General features: G+C 42.0%; 1 protein-coding gene across 4 annotated transcripts in view; it reads left to right on the plus strand.

Annotated features, from left to right (window-relative positions):
• SDK1 (sidekick cell adhesion molecule 1) overlaps window positions 1-21,123 on the plus strand; it is a 964,538-nt gene that overhangs the window by 339,578 nt on the left and 603,837 nt on the right. For all 4 annotated transcript variants that reach the window (XM_077996063.1, XM_028845525.2, XM_077996061.1 and 1 more), the window contains exon 4: window positions 1,122-1,269. In XM_077996063.1, the coding sequence (XP_077852189.1) occupies window positions 1,122-1,269 (148 nt within the window). The remainder of the gene's footprint in view (window positions 1-1,121; window positions 1,270-21,123) is intronic.

The raw sequence follows: 21,123 nt of genomic DNA on the forward strand, positions 1-21,123 counted from the left end.
CAGCTGATTTTTGTATTTTTAGTAGAGATGGGGTTTCACTATATTGGCCAGGCTGGTCTCGAACTCCTGACTTCAGGTGATCCGCCCGCCTTGGCCTCCCAAAGTGTTGGGATTATAGATGACAACCACTGCTCTGCCTTTAGATTTTTTTTTTTTAAATCTTTCTTTTCCCCTTTGCTTTGATAACAAATTTCATTTTCTTTTAAAATATGAATATTTTTCTAATCTGTTTTGTTGGTTTGTTTCATCTTTTCCCTCAAATATTAGATACTATCACATAGAAAATGTCTTTTGACTCCAGAAGACATTGATAATAGAGCGCTTCCATGGAATATTTCAAACTTATTTACATTTAAATAAAAATACACTATTTTGCCATATCTATTTGTATATTTTTATTTGCATCTGACCATCATATGGAATTTTATTCAAAAATTTCAAATGTTACTAATTTTAAAATTAGCCATTTATACCTACATTCTAATAGCTGTGTTTTGTCCTGTGACTCCATTTTTTAAACGTTTTTTACTAGTAGAACAAATACTGGAACAAAGGCTAGTTGCCCCAAATTAAGTCAACAGTATGGGAGTGGGGGAATGCTGTATAGACTCTTCAGTGGTTAGGAAGTATTGCTCCCAAAAGATCTGTGCGGGAGACAGTGACCTCACAAATGAAGGGAACAAGCTGAAGGGAACAAGCTGAAGGGCCGGTGCCGGGCTGGAACGAGTTTGAAAGATTTATGAGCTAGGAGACATCTGGATGCATTTTCTGACAGTTTCTGAGAAAACTGCTTCATGTGGTTCTAGGATGGCTTCAGCACTTCATTTTCAGTATCAGACAGTTGCAGACGTTCCCTTGTATTGTCAGGTAGGACAAACACCATGTGGCTTTGCTGACGAACGCGCAGCGTGGGCGCTTCAGAGGCGCGTGGCTTGGCTTGTCCTGTGCTTCACTCACAGGCAGATGCGCGTTGGTCAGCGCTGCCCTGCAGTCTCGCTTGTCCTGTGTGACATGTGGCAGCATCAGTGACTTCACTGTAACACGTACCTGTTTCCATCTGTGACCCCTTCCCTCCCCCAGAAATGTTTTCTAGAACTTGAAAGCGCTCTTTTTCTCTGCAGACATGGGAAGTTTCACGGATACGGACCAGAGGAAAACAGTTCCTCAAGGACGTGCAGCAATTCTAAACCTGCTGCCCATCACCAGCTACCCCAGACCTCAAGTGACTTGGTTTAGAGAAGGGCACAAGATTATTCCAAGCAACAGAATGTAAGTTGCTCCAAACATTAAAGCTTCAAATACAATTTTAATGTCATTTTCTGGCACCATCTACACAGTAAGTGTACCAATTAAGGTTACCAATGATTTGAAAAGAGCAAACTAGTCTAGGGGTGCTATCCTAATCTTTAACAAACAGCTGTTTTAGGACTGGCTTGCATATTTTTAAGCATTTCAAGCAAATAACCGTGTAATATTATTCTTTTTTTCTTTTGTTTTATTTTGTTCTGAAACTGAGTCTGCCTCTGTCGCCCAGGCTGGAGTGCAGTGGCACCATCTTGGCTCACTGCAAGCTCCGCCTCCTGGGTTCACGCCATTCTCCTGCCTCAGCCTCCCGAGTAGCTGGGACTACAGGCACCCGCCACAGCACCTGGCTAATTTTTTGTATTTTTAGTAGAGACGGGGTTTCACCATATTAGCCAGGAGGGTCTCGATCTCCTGACCTCATGATCTGCCCGCCTCGGCCTCCCAAAGTGCTGGGATTACAGGCATGAGCCCCCGCGCCCGGCCAATATTATTCTTCAGAATGTTGCGTGCCCAAAAACTAAAGCACCCTTACTCAACTTTGCAGTCAATTTTTTTTCTTTTTTGAATGTACTTTTTAAGATGTCATTGTCATCCCTGAGTTGGGTTTTGCTCCTAGTACTAATTTAATGAGTACTGGTATTTACTTATAGACTGTGGGTTTTTTTCCCCCTCCTTTTATTGAGCCGTGTTTGATACGACTTTCTCTGACGATAAAACAGTAATTACTGCTTATTTCTCTTTATCCTTTTATCCTACCATGACAGTTTTATTTCTCTTCATCTAATTAGTGGTTCACCCATCTATTGCAGAATAGTTGCTTTGTGATTAGTTAAGCATTATTTCAAGGTGTTCTTGCCTATCTCACATTCAAGATATTTATCTAATGCCAGGCAGGTTTTCTTCACTTGGAGCTTTAAGTGATTAAAAAGAACACTTGGTATATATTTCATAACTGGACATTTTACAACCTAATTTAAAGACAATATTCCAAACATAAAGGTTTCAAGGCTGAACATCTCCAGAAGAATCATGAAATGCCGTAAGCATAGGCCAGAAGTCAGATATTTATGCCGTCCAGTGGTTGCACTCAGATAAAAATTCATCACGAGAAAACACTCTTGTTCTGCTTTTTTCAAAAAGAATATGTGTGGGGTCATTTGCCAAATAGATTTTACATGTAACTATGAAAGTTACCGTGGGAACCCACTTGCTCTCTCCCCTACCTGAGCATCTGTGGAATCCCTTCCCTAAGCCTCGTGATTCTCATCTCCAACCCCTACCTGAGCATCTAGAATCCCTTCCCTAAGCCCCATGTCTCCAGTCCTCTACTTCTGGATCAGAATCTGGCTGGAACCTAAATAATAATAATTATTATTACTATTAATAATTATATAATACTAATTATAATTAATAATTATTATTTTGAGACAGAGTCACTCTGTCACCCAGGCTGAAGTACAATGGCGTGATCTCAGCTCACTGCTACCTCTCCCTCCCAGGTTCAAGCGATTCTTCTGCCTCAGCCTCCTGAGTAGCTGGGACTGCAGGTGCGCATCACCATCCCCGGCTAATTTTTGTGTTTTTAGTAGAGATGAGGTTTTACCATGTGGCCAGGCTGGTCTCGAACTCCTTACCTCAAATGACCCACCCGCCTCGGCCTCCCAAAGTGCTGAGATTACAGGCGTGAGCCACCCCACTGAAGCTTATTTTACAAATGTTTCTATTTTGGTTATTGGGAACAAAAATTTGTGTGTGTGTGTGTATATATATATATATGCAGAATATTTTAAAATTCTAGTAAAAATACCAGTTACCTTAGAAGATGGGATAATTGCTATCCTTTTTTCTTTATTTGATTACAGGTTACTTAGATATCCACCTTTATATTGATTCCAATCATAAAAGATGCGTCTTGAGTTGGGATGGAACAAAGATGAAGGATCAATGTTTCATTCTTAGTAGACTGTTAGGCTTTAAAAAGGCAGGCGAGGACTGTGCGTGGTGGCTTGTTCCTGTAATCCCGGCGCTTTCAGATGCTGATTGCTTGAGTTCAAAGCCATCTGGAGTTTAAAAACAGCCTGGGAAACATGGTGAAACCTTATCTCTACTAAAAATTTTTAAAAAAAGAAAAATAGCTGGGTGTGGTGGCACGAACCTGTAGTTCTAGCTATTTGCTACTTGGGAGGCTGAGGTGGGAAGACAGCTTGAGACCAGAAGTTGGAGGTTGCAGTGAGTTATGATGGTGCCACTGTACTCCAGCCTGGGTGACAGAGCAAGACCCTGTCTCCAAGGAAAAAAAAAAAAAGTGTGGGGGATGGGGGCGGCAGGCAAGATACATTCTGGTATAAATATGCTAGAAGTTCCCAGTGCTGAGCACAATATGACCAGGCAAACTTAGGATAAATGTTGGGGGAAAATTGGTACCAGGGATGGGGAGGTAGATTGAATTAGGCTTTCCTCTCAAACACTGGAGCTTTTAATTAATGTCAGTGGCAGCAAAATTCATCATGGAAGAATTCTTTGAACTTAGTAGCAAATAAGTCTGTATTAATCCACCTGTTAACCTGTGTTTTCTCTATATGCATGAGACAACACTTATTCACAAGTCTGACAGGGTATAGAATGAAATAATTCTTAATTTCATAAATTTTTTTAAACTTGCAAATGCATGCTAAAGCCTGTTTAATTCCTGGTGAGCTAATAAAGACAAGACACTAGTAGGGCTTTAACTTGGTGTAATATCAAACAAATGGTCTGCTTACAAGCGTGAAGCTGTTGATAAATCTCTAATCTCAGGAAATAATGCAGTATACCATTTTTTAGAGAGATGAGATGAGGCTGATTATGGATATTTACACTTTTACAAGGCCCTTTAGTTTCATATTTTCCACCTCATCATCACCCCGCATTTATTAAGTACCTGCTGTGCAAGATTACATAAATCAGTATGGGTATGTTTTTCTCCACAAGTTTATACATCATCCAAAGAGATACAGCTTTCATATCCTAAGTATACTGATTCAATCTTTACAAATTATATGAATGTATTTAATGATCACATGTACCCTGAAACTATGTACATCTATTATGCATCAATAAAAAGTTTAAATGTTTAAAAATTTAACAATCTAAATATGAAAACCCAATATATTGCTTTCCATGTCTAAGAAAGTACAGCTTTTGACTGAAGATGGGAGGACATTTCTGCGTTCCTCTCACCCACGTGGTTGATAGCACAAGTCAGATGGCATCACATTTGTTATATACCCAGAGATGCCATTTAAAAATGAGCATTTGACTCAAGGTGCTTCACACATATTGAAATGCAGGTCAAGCTTCTGCACCTGTTTTTTTATTTTTATTTTTATTTTTTGAGATGGAGTCTTGTTCTGTTGCCCAGACTGGAGTGCAGTGGCCTGATCTTGGTTCACTGCAACCTCTGCCTCCCAAGGTCAAGCGATGCTCCTCCCTCAGCCTCCTGAGTAGCTGAGATTACAGGCACACACCACTAAGCCCAGCTAATTTTTGTATTTTTAGTAGAGATGGGGTTGCACCGTGCTGGCCAGGCTGGTCTCGAACTCCTGACCTTGTGATCTGCCTGCCTCGGCCTCCCAAAGTGCTGGGATTATAGGCGTGAGCAAACTTAGGATAAATGCCTGGCCTTTCTGTACCTATTTTTATCCTCCTTGTGTGAGTTTACTTTTCTAATACATGCACCTTTGTCATGTGGTGAAAGAAGCTCATTTTCTCTCCCCACCTACATTTTTAAACATTATCTCATTATCTACTTTTAAAATGTGAGCTTTAGGCTTATAATTAAATGATTTTTTTTTCATTTTCAAGGGAAACAGTAAGTCTAATGTTTCCTAACTTGAAAAATTAGTTGAATAGTCTATTAATAATCTTAACAGGAGCTATTATTTATTGAGTACCTACTTTAAACATATCTTCTCTAATCCTCACAATTGCCTTCTGAGGCAGGTATGATTAGCTCTATGTATAGTTATCAGGATGGAAGATTATGGATGTTAAATTACTTACCCCCGGGCCCAGAGCCGATACACACAGAGCCAGGGTTCAAATCCGGGTCTGCCTGACACTCAGTCTCATGCTCGCTTCTGGATCAGCCTAATTCTTTCTACCTTATTTGCTGATCGTTTTTTATGTTTTTGATTATTTTTTTCCATACATTGCTCTAGTCTTCCTTTCTCATCTTTTAGAAGACCAGCTTTCAACTTGAAATAACATGGATTAACCTGGGTTTGCACAGAGGGGTTGAAAAGTATCAGAGACTGGTATGTTTTGAAACTAGAGTCAGAGTGGGCGCGGTGGCTCACGCTTGTAATCCCAGCACGTTGGGAGACCAAGGCGGTTGGATCAGGAGGTCAAGAGATCAAGACCATCCTGGCCAACATGGTGAAACCCCATCTCTATTAAAAATACAAAACTTAGTGGTGGCGTGCGCATGTAGTCCTAGCTACTTGGGAAGCTGAGGCAGGAGAATTGCTTGAACCTGGGAGGCAGAAGTTGTAGTGAGCCAAGATTGTGCCACTGCATTCCAGCCTGGCAACACAGTGAGACTCAGTCTCAAAAAAAAAAAAAAAAAAAAAAAGAAAGAAAGAAAGAAAGTAGAATCAGAAAGATTTCCTGTTGGATTGGATGTGGGAAATTAGAGAAAGAGAATAATCATGGATAACTCTATGACTTTTCTTGGCCTGAGCAACTTGTAGGATGGAGATACCATTTGCTAAATAGGGAGATGATTTGGGGAGAAGTGAATTTTGTCTGTATAGGTAGAGGATTTGGCAGTGTTGTCTGCAATCTGCTTTTGACATGATAAGTTTGAGATGCATAGTAGATCACCGGAAGGAACCAATGATTAGATAGACATACATGTCAGATTCAAGATCAGCAGCGAGGTCTAGGTTAAACTTGTCAGTTGTTGGTGTATTGATGACATTTAAAGCTCTTTACAAACCTATGAAATAAGCCAGTAGGTGTACCCCCAAAGACTTCCATTGTATCAATTAAAAGGGTGATGCATGCCTATAATCCCAGCTACTTGGAAGTCTGAGGTGGGAGGATCACCTGAGCCCAGGAGTTACAGACCAGCCTGGGCAATGTAGCAAGACTCTGCCTGCAAAAATAAGAAGATGCTCTTGGCTGCAAGTCACTTTGGCTATCTTATGCAAAAAGAAAATTTATTGGAATATATAGAGAAATAAAGAATCAAACCAATAGGAGAGGATTTCATAATAACCAGGACAACTCCTGAGGCCCAAGGAGCAGAGAACAAATAAACAGTGCAATGGCCTCCCAGGTCCTAATTCCGAGAACTTGTGAGTATGTTACATGGCAGTGGGGGAAGTAAGGCTGCAAAGCCATCTGGAGCTGATATAGGTGAAAGGATGGGACAAAAGGAAAAAGGCATTTTAGGGCAAGTGAAGTTAAGATTCATGACTGTACCCTATGACTTGATACAAGCTCAAATGCTGGCAGAGCTGTCTCCCAGCATCTCGCCTTAGGGTTTTAACCAGTGAGAGTCAAGTTCCATTGTCCCTGACTCCCACATGCCAGAGGGCAGAGGCCTGATTCTCCCAAGCTTTGTGGGTTCCACTTTGGGAGGAGACAGGCTAACTTTCCTTGTTTTATACATGAAGTAGAGGGAGTTCCCTGGATTTGTTTTGACCACCTCTTAGCAAGTATTCTTTTGAATGGTTGGGATCTGAAAAACACCATTGTCCTAAGATTTATGACTCCAGTCAAAACTCTGAAACAAGAGGAAAATTTTAGTTAGCATCCTGCTATTTATATTTTGAATTACCAGTTCACGTTTGCACCCTGGGGCAGGTAGAAAACTGTCTGGGTAGACAAGACCTACAAATGTGAACAGTTTTAGGTGGTTTGTTTTTTGGAGACAGTCTTGCTCTATCTCCCAGGCTGGAGTGAAGTTCAAGTGGCATGATCTCAGCTCGCTGCAGCCTCCAACTCCAGGGTCAAATGATTTTCGTGCTTCAGCCTCCAGAGCAGCTGGGATTACAGGCATGCGCCACCATGCCTGGCTATTTTTTTTGTATTTTTAGTAGAGACTTTGTTTCACTATGTTGCTCAGGCTGGTCTGGAACTCCTGACTTCAGGCAATCCACCTGCCTCTGCCTCCCAAAGTGCTGGGATCACAGACCACTGTGCCCAGCCAGTTTTAGGTGTTTTTGACCACCTAAAATGTTTTTGTTTTTCTACCTACATTTGGCCTCCTGGTATGCATAGGAGATACACAGTGCTGGAATGGCTGGATGAATGAATGTGAAGAAAATTCATGTAATGTCCACAGACTTCCTCCGCAGAAGGGGAAAACAAATGAGAACAAACCTCAAGGAAAAATGCTGTTGATGAGGCAGAAAAAATATCTTGGAAAGACAAACAGTAGTTTGAGAGAATTGAAAATAAGTTATATTCAGAATCTGAATAGGTAATTACAGGTTTTATCTGAGAAGTTGAAAAACGTGTATATTTATTTTTCTGATTTACTGAATCCAAAGTTTGCTGTCTTTGCATATCAAAGATGAGCATAGCTTTGTCTTATAAATACAGTCTAACTTGATAATAAAATTGTTCTGTGTTATTTTGGTTTAGATATATTTTCTTTATTTGCATTTATTTCTCAAAATATGAAATGTGAATATTGATGCCGTGCTGTATTTCTTTCCTCCACGATGTAATTTATGTTGGTAGTTATCAGATTAGAAAACAAAAACTTAACTCTGTACAGTGCCATTCTTTTGCTTAATTGCAAGTTCTTGTGCTCAAATTGCATCCTGTAGCCTACCTGACAGGAATGTGCAAGCACAAGTATTCTTGAATGTTGTTTTTCCTGCACATGCGAAGTTTATAGATGAAGTGTTTCAAACCTTCAGTCAGCTTTGCAATAGACGACTTGCCAGTAATGATCTGGATTGTGAAGGATGGGCAGTAAACAGCGTCCCAGGTGACTCAGAAACAGTCTGACTCATAATTGTCCGTGCTTAAATACTTGAACATCCATTAACTTATTACCATTTCATTTCAATTTCTTCAAGAAAGATTTGTTTAAATTAGCACTTGCATTGGAAGTCACAACTTAATGTTCGGATGAAGTAGATCTGGTTGTAATAATATTTTTATAGTTAACTAGGATTTCAAAATAATGTGCTTTTAAAATTTTATATTTTATAGGCATTTTGTGGATGTTTATGGAGTATATCTATGTGTGTGAACCGAGCCATATTTGGTATAAGTAAAACAGACGGGTAGATATGGGTTCCAGGCCTGCTTTCACCGTAACTCTGACCTTGGGAGAATTACCTATTCTCCCTTTGCCTCCATTTTCCCATGTCAATGGAAAAGGTTTTCTAACCACTTCTGCAATCCTTTCTGGTATTAATGTTCAGTGCTGCTGTTAAGGAAAGGGGTGCCATGGCAGTTGTTCCTCCCCTCCCTCTCTTTCTTCCTTCATGCATCCATGGACATTTCCTGAGCACTTGATTAGTGCCAGGCACTGTTCTACTTGCAAGAGACAGAAAGGGGAGTTGAGGCATCCCAGGTACGGCCTTCAGTGAGGTGTGTTCTGATATAGAAGCAGGTTATACACGGGACACTTTGGGGTGAGGGTGTCGCCACGCTGAGAAGACACGGTTGGGTGGGAAGAGAGAGTCCCAAGCCGAATGGGGTTGAATTGAGTGGCTAAGGACAGGCCCTCTGTGGAGGTGACATTTTAAAAAACACGTTATAGAGTTATAATTTACATATAACAAAATGCACATTTTTTAAGCATATAAGTGGATGAATTTCAATAAATACATACACAGAAGAAATTGCCATCCCGATCAAGAGAGTTCCTGGGCCCCTCCTGCTGTTAGTATGCATTCCTGCAGCCCTGCCCTCCCACTTGTCTAATTTCTGTGACCGCAGGCTAGATTACCTGCTCTAGAATTTCACACAGATGACTTCACTGAATGTGAAATCCTTTGTCTAGCTTCATTCATTCAACATCATTTCTGTGATACTCTCAATGTGATCCTTAATAATAATAATAATTAATGATTTTTGAGTGCCAGGCACTGTTTTAAGGATTTTATTTATAACAATTCACTTAATCTTCACAGCAGCCCAGCGGTTTAGTCCTGTTATTATCGTGGCTTTCCTGACGAGAACTAAGGCAGAGCGAGGCCAGCAGTTGGCCGGCGTGGGAGCCCTTTGACTCCCAAGTCCACACTGCTCCCCTGTGTATGTGAGGCTGTTCTCCCAGGTTAATGTCTGCAAAATGGGAAGGAGCCAGCCCTGTGGAGCTCAGGAGGATGAGTGTTCTAGGCACAGAGGCCAGAAACAGAAAAGAGCTTGATGTATTTGCTAAACTGAAAGAGACACTGGCCCTATAGCCCCCGAATGTGGGAAGGAATCTGGATTTTATTCTGTACACAGTGGAAAGTCTTTGGAAGAGGTTGCTATTTTTTGTGGGGTTTTTTTTGGAAAAAAAAAAAACAATTAAAATTGTGGTAAAGCATAGCTTTAAAAAGTAGAAATAGGGTTTCACTTTATCATCCAGGCTAGCTTACCATGGTGTGATCATAGCTCACTGCAGTTTCAAGCTTCTGAGCTCAAGCCATCCTCCTGCTTTGGCCTCCCAGAGCGCTGGGGTTACAGGTGTGAGCCATCATCCCTGGCCTAAGATTTATTATTTTAACCACTTTTAAATATAGTTAGTGGCACTAAGTGCATTCACATTGTTGTGCAATCATCACCATCATCCCTCTTCAGCACATCCTTTCGTCTTGTGAAACTCTGTACCCATTAAACGTAACTCCCTGCTCCCTCCTTCCCCCAGTCCCTGGCAACCACTGTTCTGCTTTCTGTCTCTATGAATTTGACTACTCTAATTATCTTGTGTGAGCAGAATCATATGGTATTTTTCCTTTTCCACCTATTTTTAATTAAACCTGGGATCTGAGATAACTGTAGATTCACATACAGTCAAAAGAAATAATGTAGGGTGATTTTATGTTCCCTGTAACCAGTTTTCCTGAATGTTGAGATCTTGTAAAATACTATATTACGGTATCACAACCAGGATACAGACGTTGATAGAGTCAAGAAACAGAACATTTCCGTCAATACTAGGATTCTTCGTGTTAAGCTTTTATGGCCATAACTACTTTCCTCTTGCCCTCTTCCCCTTCTTACGCCCTAGTAGCCACTAATCTGTTTTTCATTTCTAAAGTTTTGTCATCTCAAGAATGTTGTGTGGACAGAATCGTGCAGTATGTGACCTGTGGGGATTGGCTTTTTTTTTTAAACCTAGTATAATTTCCTGATTCATCCAGGTTATTGTCTGCAGCCTAGTTGGTTTCCTGTTGTTGTTTAGTGTTTCTTGGTGTGGCCATACTGTGTAGTTTATAATCATTGACCTGTTGAAAGCCGTCTGGATTGTATCCAGGTTTTGGCCATGATGAAGAAAGCTGCTATAAACATTCTTGTTCCTTTTTTCTGTGCTTGAACGTAAGACTTCATTGTGTTCACATACACAAATGCCCAGGAGTGGAATGACTGGGCTGTATGGTAGTTGCATGTTTACTTTTTTTTTTTTTTAAGAAAATGCCAAAGTGTTTTCCAGAATGGCCGTACCATTTTGTAATCCCACCAGCAATGTGTGAATGATCACATTTCCCTGCTTCCTCACTAGCATTTGGTGCTGTCACTATTTTTTATTTTAGTCATTCTGATAGGTGTATGATGATATCTCCTTGTGTTTTTAAATTTTCATTTCTTTAATGGGTAATGATGTTGAACATCTCTTAATGTACTGATTTTTAAAAGAATGAAATTAGAAAACAGACTTCTTGCTGTGAAAAATGTATTCATGTATTTGAAAAGTCAGTTGAATGGGTGAAAGAGCAGACAATACACAGCTAAAGTGAGACTTACTGTTCTGATAGATCTGGAGAAATTACTCAGAATAAACACAGAGGAAAAAAGATGGGAAATCTAGAAGAAAGGCCAAGAGATCTAGAGGACAGAGTAATCAATAGACATCCAATGGAGAAAATGGGGGATAGATGCTATGCAGAGAGACCGTTGCTGTGACATTTCCTAAGATGATGACTCTTCACAATCCAGAAGCAGAATGAGCTCCAAGTAAGATAAAGTAAATCCAAATCTATACCTATTATAGTGTAACTGCAGAACATCAAAGACAAAGAAGAAACCTTAAGACAACCATACATGTAATTCAGGTGCCTCAGAGGAACGGCAATCAGAAGATAACTGACAGCAGTAATAGAGAACGGAGGGGAATGACATCTTCCGAACGCCAGGGGATGGAACTGCTGTCATAAGAGTTCTGTGTCAGCTAAGCCAGCGATCCCAGGTGGGGGAGGCAGGATGGTCTTTTCAGACAAGCCTGAGAACTTACATTTCCGAGAACATTGCTGAAGGATCTGTGAATGAGCTTGAGGAAGAAGGATACTGAATCTAGAAGGCAATGCAGGGTTAGAAATGTTGGCCTTCACTTTATTTTCTCTAGTTAGGCAATGTTTAGTAATTGGAGTGTTTAAATATTTAGATATTAGATGAGGAAGTGGAGACAGCAAGTTGAGACAACTCTTTGGGCGTTTTTCTTGTGAGCGGCTGCAGAGAAACCGCACAGTGTTCGTCGTGAGGACATGAGGTCAAGGGAGCTGACTTTTATCTTACGTGGGGAATCCCAGCTATTATTTATGTATTAATGGAAATTCTCCAGTAGAGAAGGAGAATGTGAAGAGTCAGGAGAGAGTGAGGATGCCAGGGGGAACAAAGCCCTGGCAAATGTGACCTGGACAGGCACAGACAAGCGTGGGAAGGAGGGCCCTGAAGTCGTGTGGCACCGCCTTCATGGTGGCATACGGTGGCCCCTCATGGCCTCACAGCTTCCACTCTAACAGGACGGAAGCCAGAATATGCACAGATATTGGTTTGGTAAACGTGCTTGTGGAAAATTGAGAGATTTCTCGTGGATTTTTATTTTCTCTGTGAATATTGGTATGAGCTTAGAAGTTTAGAGTGAGGGCTGATGTGAGAAGACAAGGTATTAGCTAGTCATGCAGACAGTCAGAAGCAAACTAGGGAAACACGCCAGGCTTATGGGAACATTTGAGAGCAAGGGCACAGTTGCAGTTTGTGGTGATGGATGTCTTCGGTAAAGTTTGGAAGTTCTGATGCCACTATAGAGAAGGCAGCTAATTGGGTTCACAGAAGGTCGAAGTGTAGCCCAACTACCATGTGGAATTCAGAAGCGAGGGTTGTATTGAGGCTGTCTGCAGGGGAGTGATGGGTCTCGATTGTCTCTGGCTTTATAAGGGAGGAGATGAAGGATGTTCCAGTAGGACAGAATCGGAAGACTGCAGAAGTCTGTTGACTGGAAGAATAATTGCAGTGAGCAAAGAAGTGGGTGGACTGAGCACCTCACGTCCTCTCACCCTCACTTTGGCTATTCCATTTAGTGCCAAACAGCGGACTTCTCCCTCACTTGGAAGGAATCTGATGATGCAGATGAGAAAAGTCTCAGGGTTATTCTGTGGGGTGACCTAGAATCCTTAGGTAATCAGAGAATGGTTGTGTGCAGGTGGATCAACAGATAGATTACTGACGCCACCCCAGCTGCCCATTAGGTGACACAGCTTCGTGCAGCCTCTTCGAAGTCATCCTGTGGGTCACCCTTCCTTCCTCTGTGCTTTTTTCCTTCCCTCCTTACTCCAGGGTCCACGTGTCAGCTGTTGTAGGGGTTCTGTTTTCTTGAAAAGCTGGGATGTCACCTGGGATATTTGAAATCTAGACTTAGAATGGAACTTTTGTTGGGATTGACAAAGTTCAGGGAGTGACCATGAGAATGGGGGCTGAGATTGCATGGAGGGGCAGGTCAGTGGTGGTGAGAGGTGTAAGACTCCAAGGCCACAGTGTTAGAATAGATGGCAACATGGATGTCAAGCCACCAGGGAGGGTGACAGGAGAAGTCCATGGAGGAAGATAGGGATTCCGGGGCTCCGGTCCTCAGTAAATGGAGAGGGAAGGAGGAATTAGAACCTCGGGAGGGAATAGCATTGAGAATGAACACATCCCGATCACATGGGCCTCAGAGGAACTGGGATTTGGAAGGCGAAAGAGGAGAAATGGGTTGGTAGTGCTGGCTCACAGCTGTGATGAGGGTTTGCTCTAGGTAGACTAGACAAAGTGAAGGCCTTCTGGAGCTGCTCCTTCAGGTATTTGGCTGCAGGACCTTGCAGCTTGGAATCTCAGCTAGGGGGTAGCTGCCCTGATGTGCCTCAGCTTCACTTATGAAGCAGAGAGGATGACCTCTTTCTCCTGGAGTAGTGGTGAGACTTAACACAAGGGAATGAGCAAGAAAGTAGTTGGCCAACTAATGTTCAGTTAAAGGATAGAGGGTATATGCTGTATGCCACCCCTCAAAAAAAAGGTATGCACGTATGTTCATGTTAAAAACATTCATCTCTCTGTGGCTCTCTGGCTGGCTGTGCACGTAGCTGTCCCTATGACTTAGAGGGGACATGGGAGGAAGGACCCTGGTGTAGAGAATATGCTGGAGCCATGGGCAGCCCCTGTGCCCCACCGTGCTCCTGTAAATGCCACACTGCTCCTCCAAATGCTGGTTTCTAAAACCTAGAAAGTTCTTTTTGTTGTTGTTCTCACCACATCCAGGAAGATGGGGCACAGTGGGAGTCCCATTGTCTGAGCTGCTATTATCCTGGGGCAAATTAGTGTCCCTCAGAGTGAGTAAGAAGATGGAAAGCGCCACATTGCTTTAATGAATAGTCTGCAGACTGCTGATGAGTTCCCTGTCACTGCGCTTTATTCCAGAGCCTCACTGTGCAGAGTGAGAGGTGGACTCAGATGCTTGTGAGGATTTCCTGTTTTCTTTCTGATTGTCAGGTAGTGCAATGAAGGGTTACCTTATAAGCAATATTAGATTAGGTTTTGGGCTGTTGCTCGCAGTAAGTTTGACGTCTACATCATCACATGACGCAGTTGGACTTAATGAAGGTCACTCAAGTGTCCTCTCTTTCAGTGATGCTTGTTGGGCACCTGCCTGCAGGTAGATGACACTGTCCCTGCTTCGGGAGAAAGGGCACATCACAGATAGAGAAACGTTCCTGTGCCAAGTGAATAGGCCAAAAGCACAGGGGATGGAGATCGTAGAATTGCTTGGTTCCATTCGAGTTGGCCATGTAGTATTTAACTTTAATGACAAGAGTTTAATATTCTATGTACCAATTTTTCATTCGAAATAAAACACTTTATTTTACATGAGCAGATCTTGTGACAATAATGCATTTCTTTACAAATATTAGCCCATTATACATCTTAAGTCAGTTGCACATAATTGCATTTCACCAACTCTACATAATACTTTAATTAAAACTAGGATAATTAAAATACAGTTTTAATGAACAATAAATTCTGAACTTGCCAGGCCTGGAATGTGTTAGCTGAATCATACCTTGCTTTTTTTTTGGCTCTTAAATCTGTACCCACATTATGTTTTCAAATGGCCATGATCACAATCAAGAGGCATTTTAAATGCATATAATAGTATTTACTGAAGGCCGGGCGCGGTTGGCTCATGCCTGTAATCCCAGCACTTTGGGAGGTTGAGGCCGGCGGATCATCTGAGATCGGAAGTTCAAGACCAGCCTGACCAACATGGAGAAATACCGTCTCTACTAAAAACACAAAATTAGCCAGGCGTGGTGGCGGGTGCCTGTAATCCCAGCTACGTGGGAGACTGAGGCAGGAGAATCACTTGAACCCGGGAGGTGGAGGTTGCAATGAGCCAAGATAGCATCATTGCACTCCAGCCTGGGCGACAAGAGCAAAACTTTGTCTCAAAAAAAATACATATATAAAATATTATATATAAATACACATAAATGTATATAATATATATTTATATAAATATGTATAATATGTATGTAGAAATATATATAAATATATATTATACATATTTATGTATGTTCTCACCATATCCAGGAAGATGGGGCACAGTGGGAGTATGTGTGTGTGTGTGTATATATTATATATAATATTATATATAAATATAATATTAAATAGATAATATATTTATAAATAAATATGTATATAAATATATGATATATTTATAAATATATAACATATATGATATATTTATAAATATATATTATATATCATATATCATATGTATTTATAAATAAATCATATAGGGTATATATTATATAATATATAAATATGTATAATATATATTTTATAAATATGTATAATATATATTTATATATAATATATAAATGTGTATAAATTTGGGTAGGACTCTGAATTTCCATACAGTGACGCTCCTCACCCTCTTTCCAGGACTCAGCAGGATGTGCTGAGCCCCACCCGGGAATGCTACCTCCCTTCCCACAAAGGGGGAACCCACCCTGTAGACACTGGGTGCCAACTGTGACAGCACCTCCAGCCAGCTGCAGCTGTCCACCTCTCATCTGTTTAACATGTTTTGCCCTCTCTTTGTCCCACTGCCTTGATCTTTCCAGTTTACAGCCTCCTCGTGGCCCCAGCCCCAAAGTGCACGAATGCCCTTGGGTGGGACACACACCCTGTGACTCTTCTGGACCTCCGAGCACATCCCTTTCTCCCTAGGGTTCCTCCTAGAGGGCAGCTTTCCCCCTCCTCCTTTGTAGGGGAGAAGGTAAGTTTGACAGCCAAGATTTCCACCAAAAGACCCTGAGATAAGACCAGGTGAGACCAGGCTTGTCATGAGAGAGAGTTCCCAAGGAGCGTGTATGGGCTGAATCCCGCCGACCCTTGGCTCGCCACAGGGGTACAGGTGAGATGCATCCTGCAGTGTCACCAGAAGCTGCTCTTAAGGACCCTGCCCTGGGTCTGGGTCACCAATTAAACATCATTACAAAGTTTTCTTTGTAATGCTATTACAAAGAATATATATATTATATATATAATGCTATTACAAAGAATATATATATTATATATATAATGCTATTACAAAGAATATATATATTATATATATAATGCTATTACAAAGAATATATATATTATATATAATACTATTACAAAGAATATATATAATGCTATTAGCATTATATAATATATAACTATACATATTTATATATTATGTATAAATATATATTATACATATTACATAATATATAAAATATATATTTATATGTATATTTATAAATGTATATAATATATGATATATAAATATATAACAATATAAATTTATTATATGATGTTATGTATATGTTTATTTATATATTATATATTATGCATATATAATGTACTAGTAAATCATATGTTTCCTATGTCTGTCTTATATATCTGTCTGTCCATCTTACATGCACTTGCTTATTTGCTGCTAATTGTAATCCCAGAAATGAGGAATAGATTTTATCTTTGAAGTCCTAGCAACTTAAAACAGTACCTGGCCATACTGAGTAGTGAATATTTATTGAACGAATAGATAAGTGTTTCTTGGATGAATATATGAACAGTAGCACATGGTTCGTTCTGGGGAGATGGTGTGAGACTAAGTACACTAGTGTGAGACTCAGTACACTAGTCTGAGACTCAGAAAACAGGTTTCAGTCCCGGCCCTGCCACTTGGTCGCTGTGTGACCTTGGGCAGGTCAGTTAGCTATTCTCAAGGAATTGAGATAAGGGCGTATCTCAAATGGAAATAATTCTGGCCACCTCGCCAGCGTCTGGGAAATAGGATTGGGTGCATTCATTTGATGAATTGAATATAGGTATGGAAACCCTTTCTTACCTTTGAAGTACGCATGGTGTGGTGGGATTGTGACCCCACCTCTGCTCACGGTGTTCTCCGACTGTCTACATGAGCACACATTAGTATTCACAGCCGCTGTTCCTCTGCTGATTTGGAACTTTGTATTTTTTAGGTAGTTTTTGCTTAATGAGTTTTCAGCCCCTGGTTGGTGATACTTCATAAGTAGATATGCCCCCTCCCTCCTTCCCTTCTCCTTTCCTTCCTTCCCGTTTATAACGTCCTTGGGAAACTCAAGTGAGTCCCAATGCTGTGGGGTCATAAGAGAGACATTGCTGCCTGCGTGTCTGCTGGATAGTTTGTTTCACAGTCAAGTATCAGTGACTTTTATTAGCTTTTTTCTGCACTATTAGTGTCAGTGCTATTCTCCCCAAATACAGGTCATTTGTTCATCTAACAGATACCTCCTTGCACTGACACTTTCTTCTGAAAGTCACTCCTGAAGTGCAAAATTCCCTCAAAAGCAAATGTGCTTTGGACTCTAAGGGGATATTGCCAGAGTCAAAACTCAAAACTTTGTAATGCTGTTTAATTGGTGACCCAGACCCAGGGCAGGGTCCTTAAGAGCAGCTTCTGGTGACACTGCAGGATGCATCTCACCTGTACCTCTGTGGAGAGCCAAGGGTCGGCGGGATTCAGCCCATACACGCTCCTTGGGAACTCTCTCTCATGACAAGTCTAGTCTCACCTGGTCTTATCTCAGGGTCTTTTGGTGGAAATCTTGGCTGTCAAAGTTACCTTCTCCCCCACAAAGGAGGAGGGGGAAAGCTGCCCTCTAGGAGGAACCCTAGGGAGAAAGGGATGTGCTCGGAGGTCCAGAAGAGTCACAGGATGTGTGTCCTACCCAAGGGCATTTGTGCACTTTGGGGCTGGGGCCACGAGGAGGCTGTAAACTGGAAAGATCAAGGCAGTGGGACAAAGAGAGGACAAAACACGTTAAACAGATGAGAGGTGGACAGCTGCAGCTGGCTGGAGGTGCTGTCACAGTTGGCACCCAGTGTCTACAGGGTGGGTTCCCCCTTTGTGGGAAGGGAGGTAGCACTCCCGGGTGGGGCTCAGCACATCCTGCTGAGTCCTGGAAAGAGGGTGAGGAGCGTCACTGTCTGGAAATTCAGGGTCCTACCCAAATGTGAAGTGTGTGGGGGCAGGGTGGTGTGGAAGGCACACTGAATTTAAAGCAGGAAGAGAGATTGTGAGAGCCAGCTCGGCTCTGTCGTCACTTTCTGACTGTGGGCAAGCCTGACTTAATGTTTAGGGGACTCCAGTTTTTTTTTCCACCTGTGAAATGGGGTCAAGCCATCTGTTTGGGCTCTGAGGAGGTGTGGAAGGAGCTGGCCGTCCTCGGGAGGGCGACGTTCCTGGAGGCAGGGCCAGACGGTGTGCAGCCCATGCAGATGATGTGGAGGCACATACATTCTTCTTATCTTTCTGCAAGACTGCTCCACATCTTCATGACATGCTAGTGAAGAAAGCAGAGGAAGTCTTATCACACCAGTTTTGTGGATGACTGCATGGGGAAAGAAAGTGGCTAAATGATTTAAGGTCATCTGTCAGAGATAGAGCTGAGGATGGAGCTTGGCATTTGAATGATACCTTTCTGATCATTTCCGTGACTGTTTATGACAAAGTAGTTCTCAGCCTGCCCATGAGGGTGGTGACATGGCCGAAGGGTCCTGCACAGGCCTTGGACCCCGTGATGCCTGGTGTGGCTGGGTGTCTAAAGGCAAGTGCCCGAGTTCGGTGGCGCTCCTTTTCTTCATCTGTGAAGTGCAGGTGATAATACCCCAGCCTGCCCACCTCACAGGACTTGTACTCTTGTGCATGATAATCATATCCCGTCACAGGTGTAAGAGCCCTTTGTGAATCATGAGCTGTCATAGCCGTGATGTGGAATCATTTTCTTGTGAGGGCTCATTCTTTGCTGTAATGAGATCTGACCAAGCCTAGTTCTATCTCATTCCTACAGCATTTGCTTCCAAGTGACAGCCCCTAATATCAAGGTCATCCTTTATTTATGCTTCCCTCCAGTCAATCAGTCAGCACTGTGCTAGGCCCTGGGGATAAAAAGATCAATACAACAAATCTGGCTTCTGAAGGGCTCACATTCTGCTGAGTGGGATACAGCCATCTTTTAGTTCATCTCATGTAGTCTTTAAAACAAAACAAAAAAAAACTTTATTGAGATGTAATTTACCTATCATAATTTTCACCTTTTTACAAAAGCATCTAATTCAGTGGTTTTTAGTATATTCACAGGGTTGTAGAGCTATCACTACTATTTTTTTTTCTTTCTTTTTTTTTTTTTTTTTTTTTTTTGAGACAGACTCTCACTCTTGTCGCCCAGGCTAGAGTGCAGTGGATCGATCTCCACTCACCGCAACCGCCACCTCCCAGGTTCAAGCATTTCTCATGCCTCAGCCTCCTGAGTAGCTGGGACTACAGGCGCCTGCCACCGCACCTGACTAATTTTTTTTTTGTATTTTTAGTAGAGATGTGGTTTCGCCATGTTGGCCAGGCCGGTCTCAAATTCTTGACCTCAGGTGATCCGCCCACTTCAGCCTCCCAAAGTGCTGGGATTACAAGCGTGAGCCACCATGCCCGACCTGTCACCACTCTCTAACAGAATATTTCCATCACCCCAGAAGAAAACCCTGTACCCCTTGGCAGTCAGTTCTCTTTCTTCCCACTTCTCAGGCCTGGCAACCATGCATCTACTTCTTGTCTGTATGAATTTGCCTATTCTGGACTTTTCATATGAAAGAAGCTACCTAACATGTGACTTTTTGACACCTTAAATAGCCTTTACCCTGTTGTCTTTTTCTCTTTCTTTTCCTCTTGCCCTTTGCTGATCATCATTAAATATTTCACTGGGTTCTTTTTTGGTGTCTTTTCTGGACTGTGTTTTGTAGGGGTAAAGAAGGGACATTCCTTCTTTCTTTGAATGTATGCTTCCTGCATGTCAGCTGCTCTGGTGGGTACTAGTGTGATACCACATGGGTTCCTGTTCTCAGAATTTCCAGCCTGGTACAAATAAACTGACCAAAAAATGGGCAGAAACAAAACACATAAAGAAAGTCAGGTGATGAAAGAAAGCCCTGTCCATGGATATAATATTTATACCAAAATCTGAAGAAAGGGAAGGAGGCAGTGACTTGAAGAAATGGGGCTGGACATCTGCGTATAGTGTTTGCAAAGGAGCTCGGGTGGCAGAGAGCCTGGTGTGTTCCAAGGCCGAAAGGGGGCCTGTGTGGTACAGTGCTCCGAGCAGAGTGGCCCAAAGTGAGGTCGGCAGGGACTAGATGGTGCTGGGCTTTGTCTGTGGGAACGAGTGAATTTTCTCCGCATGCCGTAGGGAAGATTTCAACCAGGAGAGGGCCATGATCTGATTGGCTTTAAGAAAACCAGGCTGCTTTGTGAAGAATAGAGAGTAAGGGGCGGAAGAGGAAGCAGAGAGAAAACACAGGAAGCTTCTGCAAAGGTCCTGGCAAGGGGGCCTGGCAGCCCGGATGAAGACAGGGCGGACGACGTGGAGAAAAGTGGATGAATGAAAGTGTAGGTTAAAAGTAGAATCCACAGGCCCGAAAGAGGGATTTGGGATATAGCGGAGTTAAGCTTCTTGCTTCTGATTAGAGCCCTTGGAGGAATCTTTTTACTGAAATGATGACAACTGGATTCAGATTGGGTATGGGGCTTGTGCAGTTTGAGATGCCCGTGAAATATCTGGTGAGAACAATTAACTAGATGTTTGTATACGCACAAGTCTGGAACTTAAAGGAAAAATCAGACTGGAGATAGAACATTGGGGACCATTTGTATGTAGGTGATGTTTAAGACCTTGGAAATGGTGAGCTCTAACCTGGAGAGAGATTTTAGACACAGCATAGAAGAGACGCAACCACTGAGGAGCTCTACCATGCAGAGCAGGGTAGAGAAATAAGACACCCATGAAAATATGGAAA

This window comes from Macaca mulatta, chromosome 3 (genome assembly GCF_049350105.2).
Source record: "Macaca mulatta isolate MMU2019108-1 chromosome 3, T2T-MMU8v2.0, whole genome shotgun sequence".
NCBI classification, from domain to species: Eukaryota; Metazoa; Chordata; class Mammalia; order Primates; family Cercopithecidae; genus Macaca; species Macaca mulatta.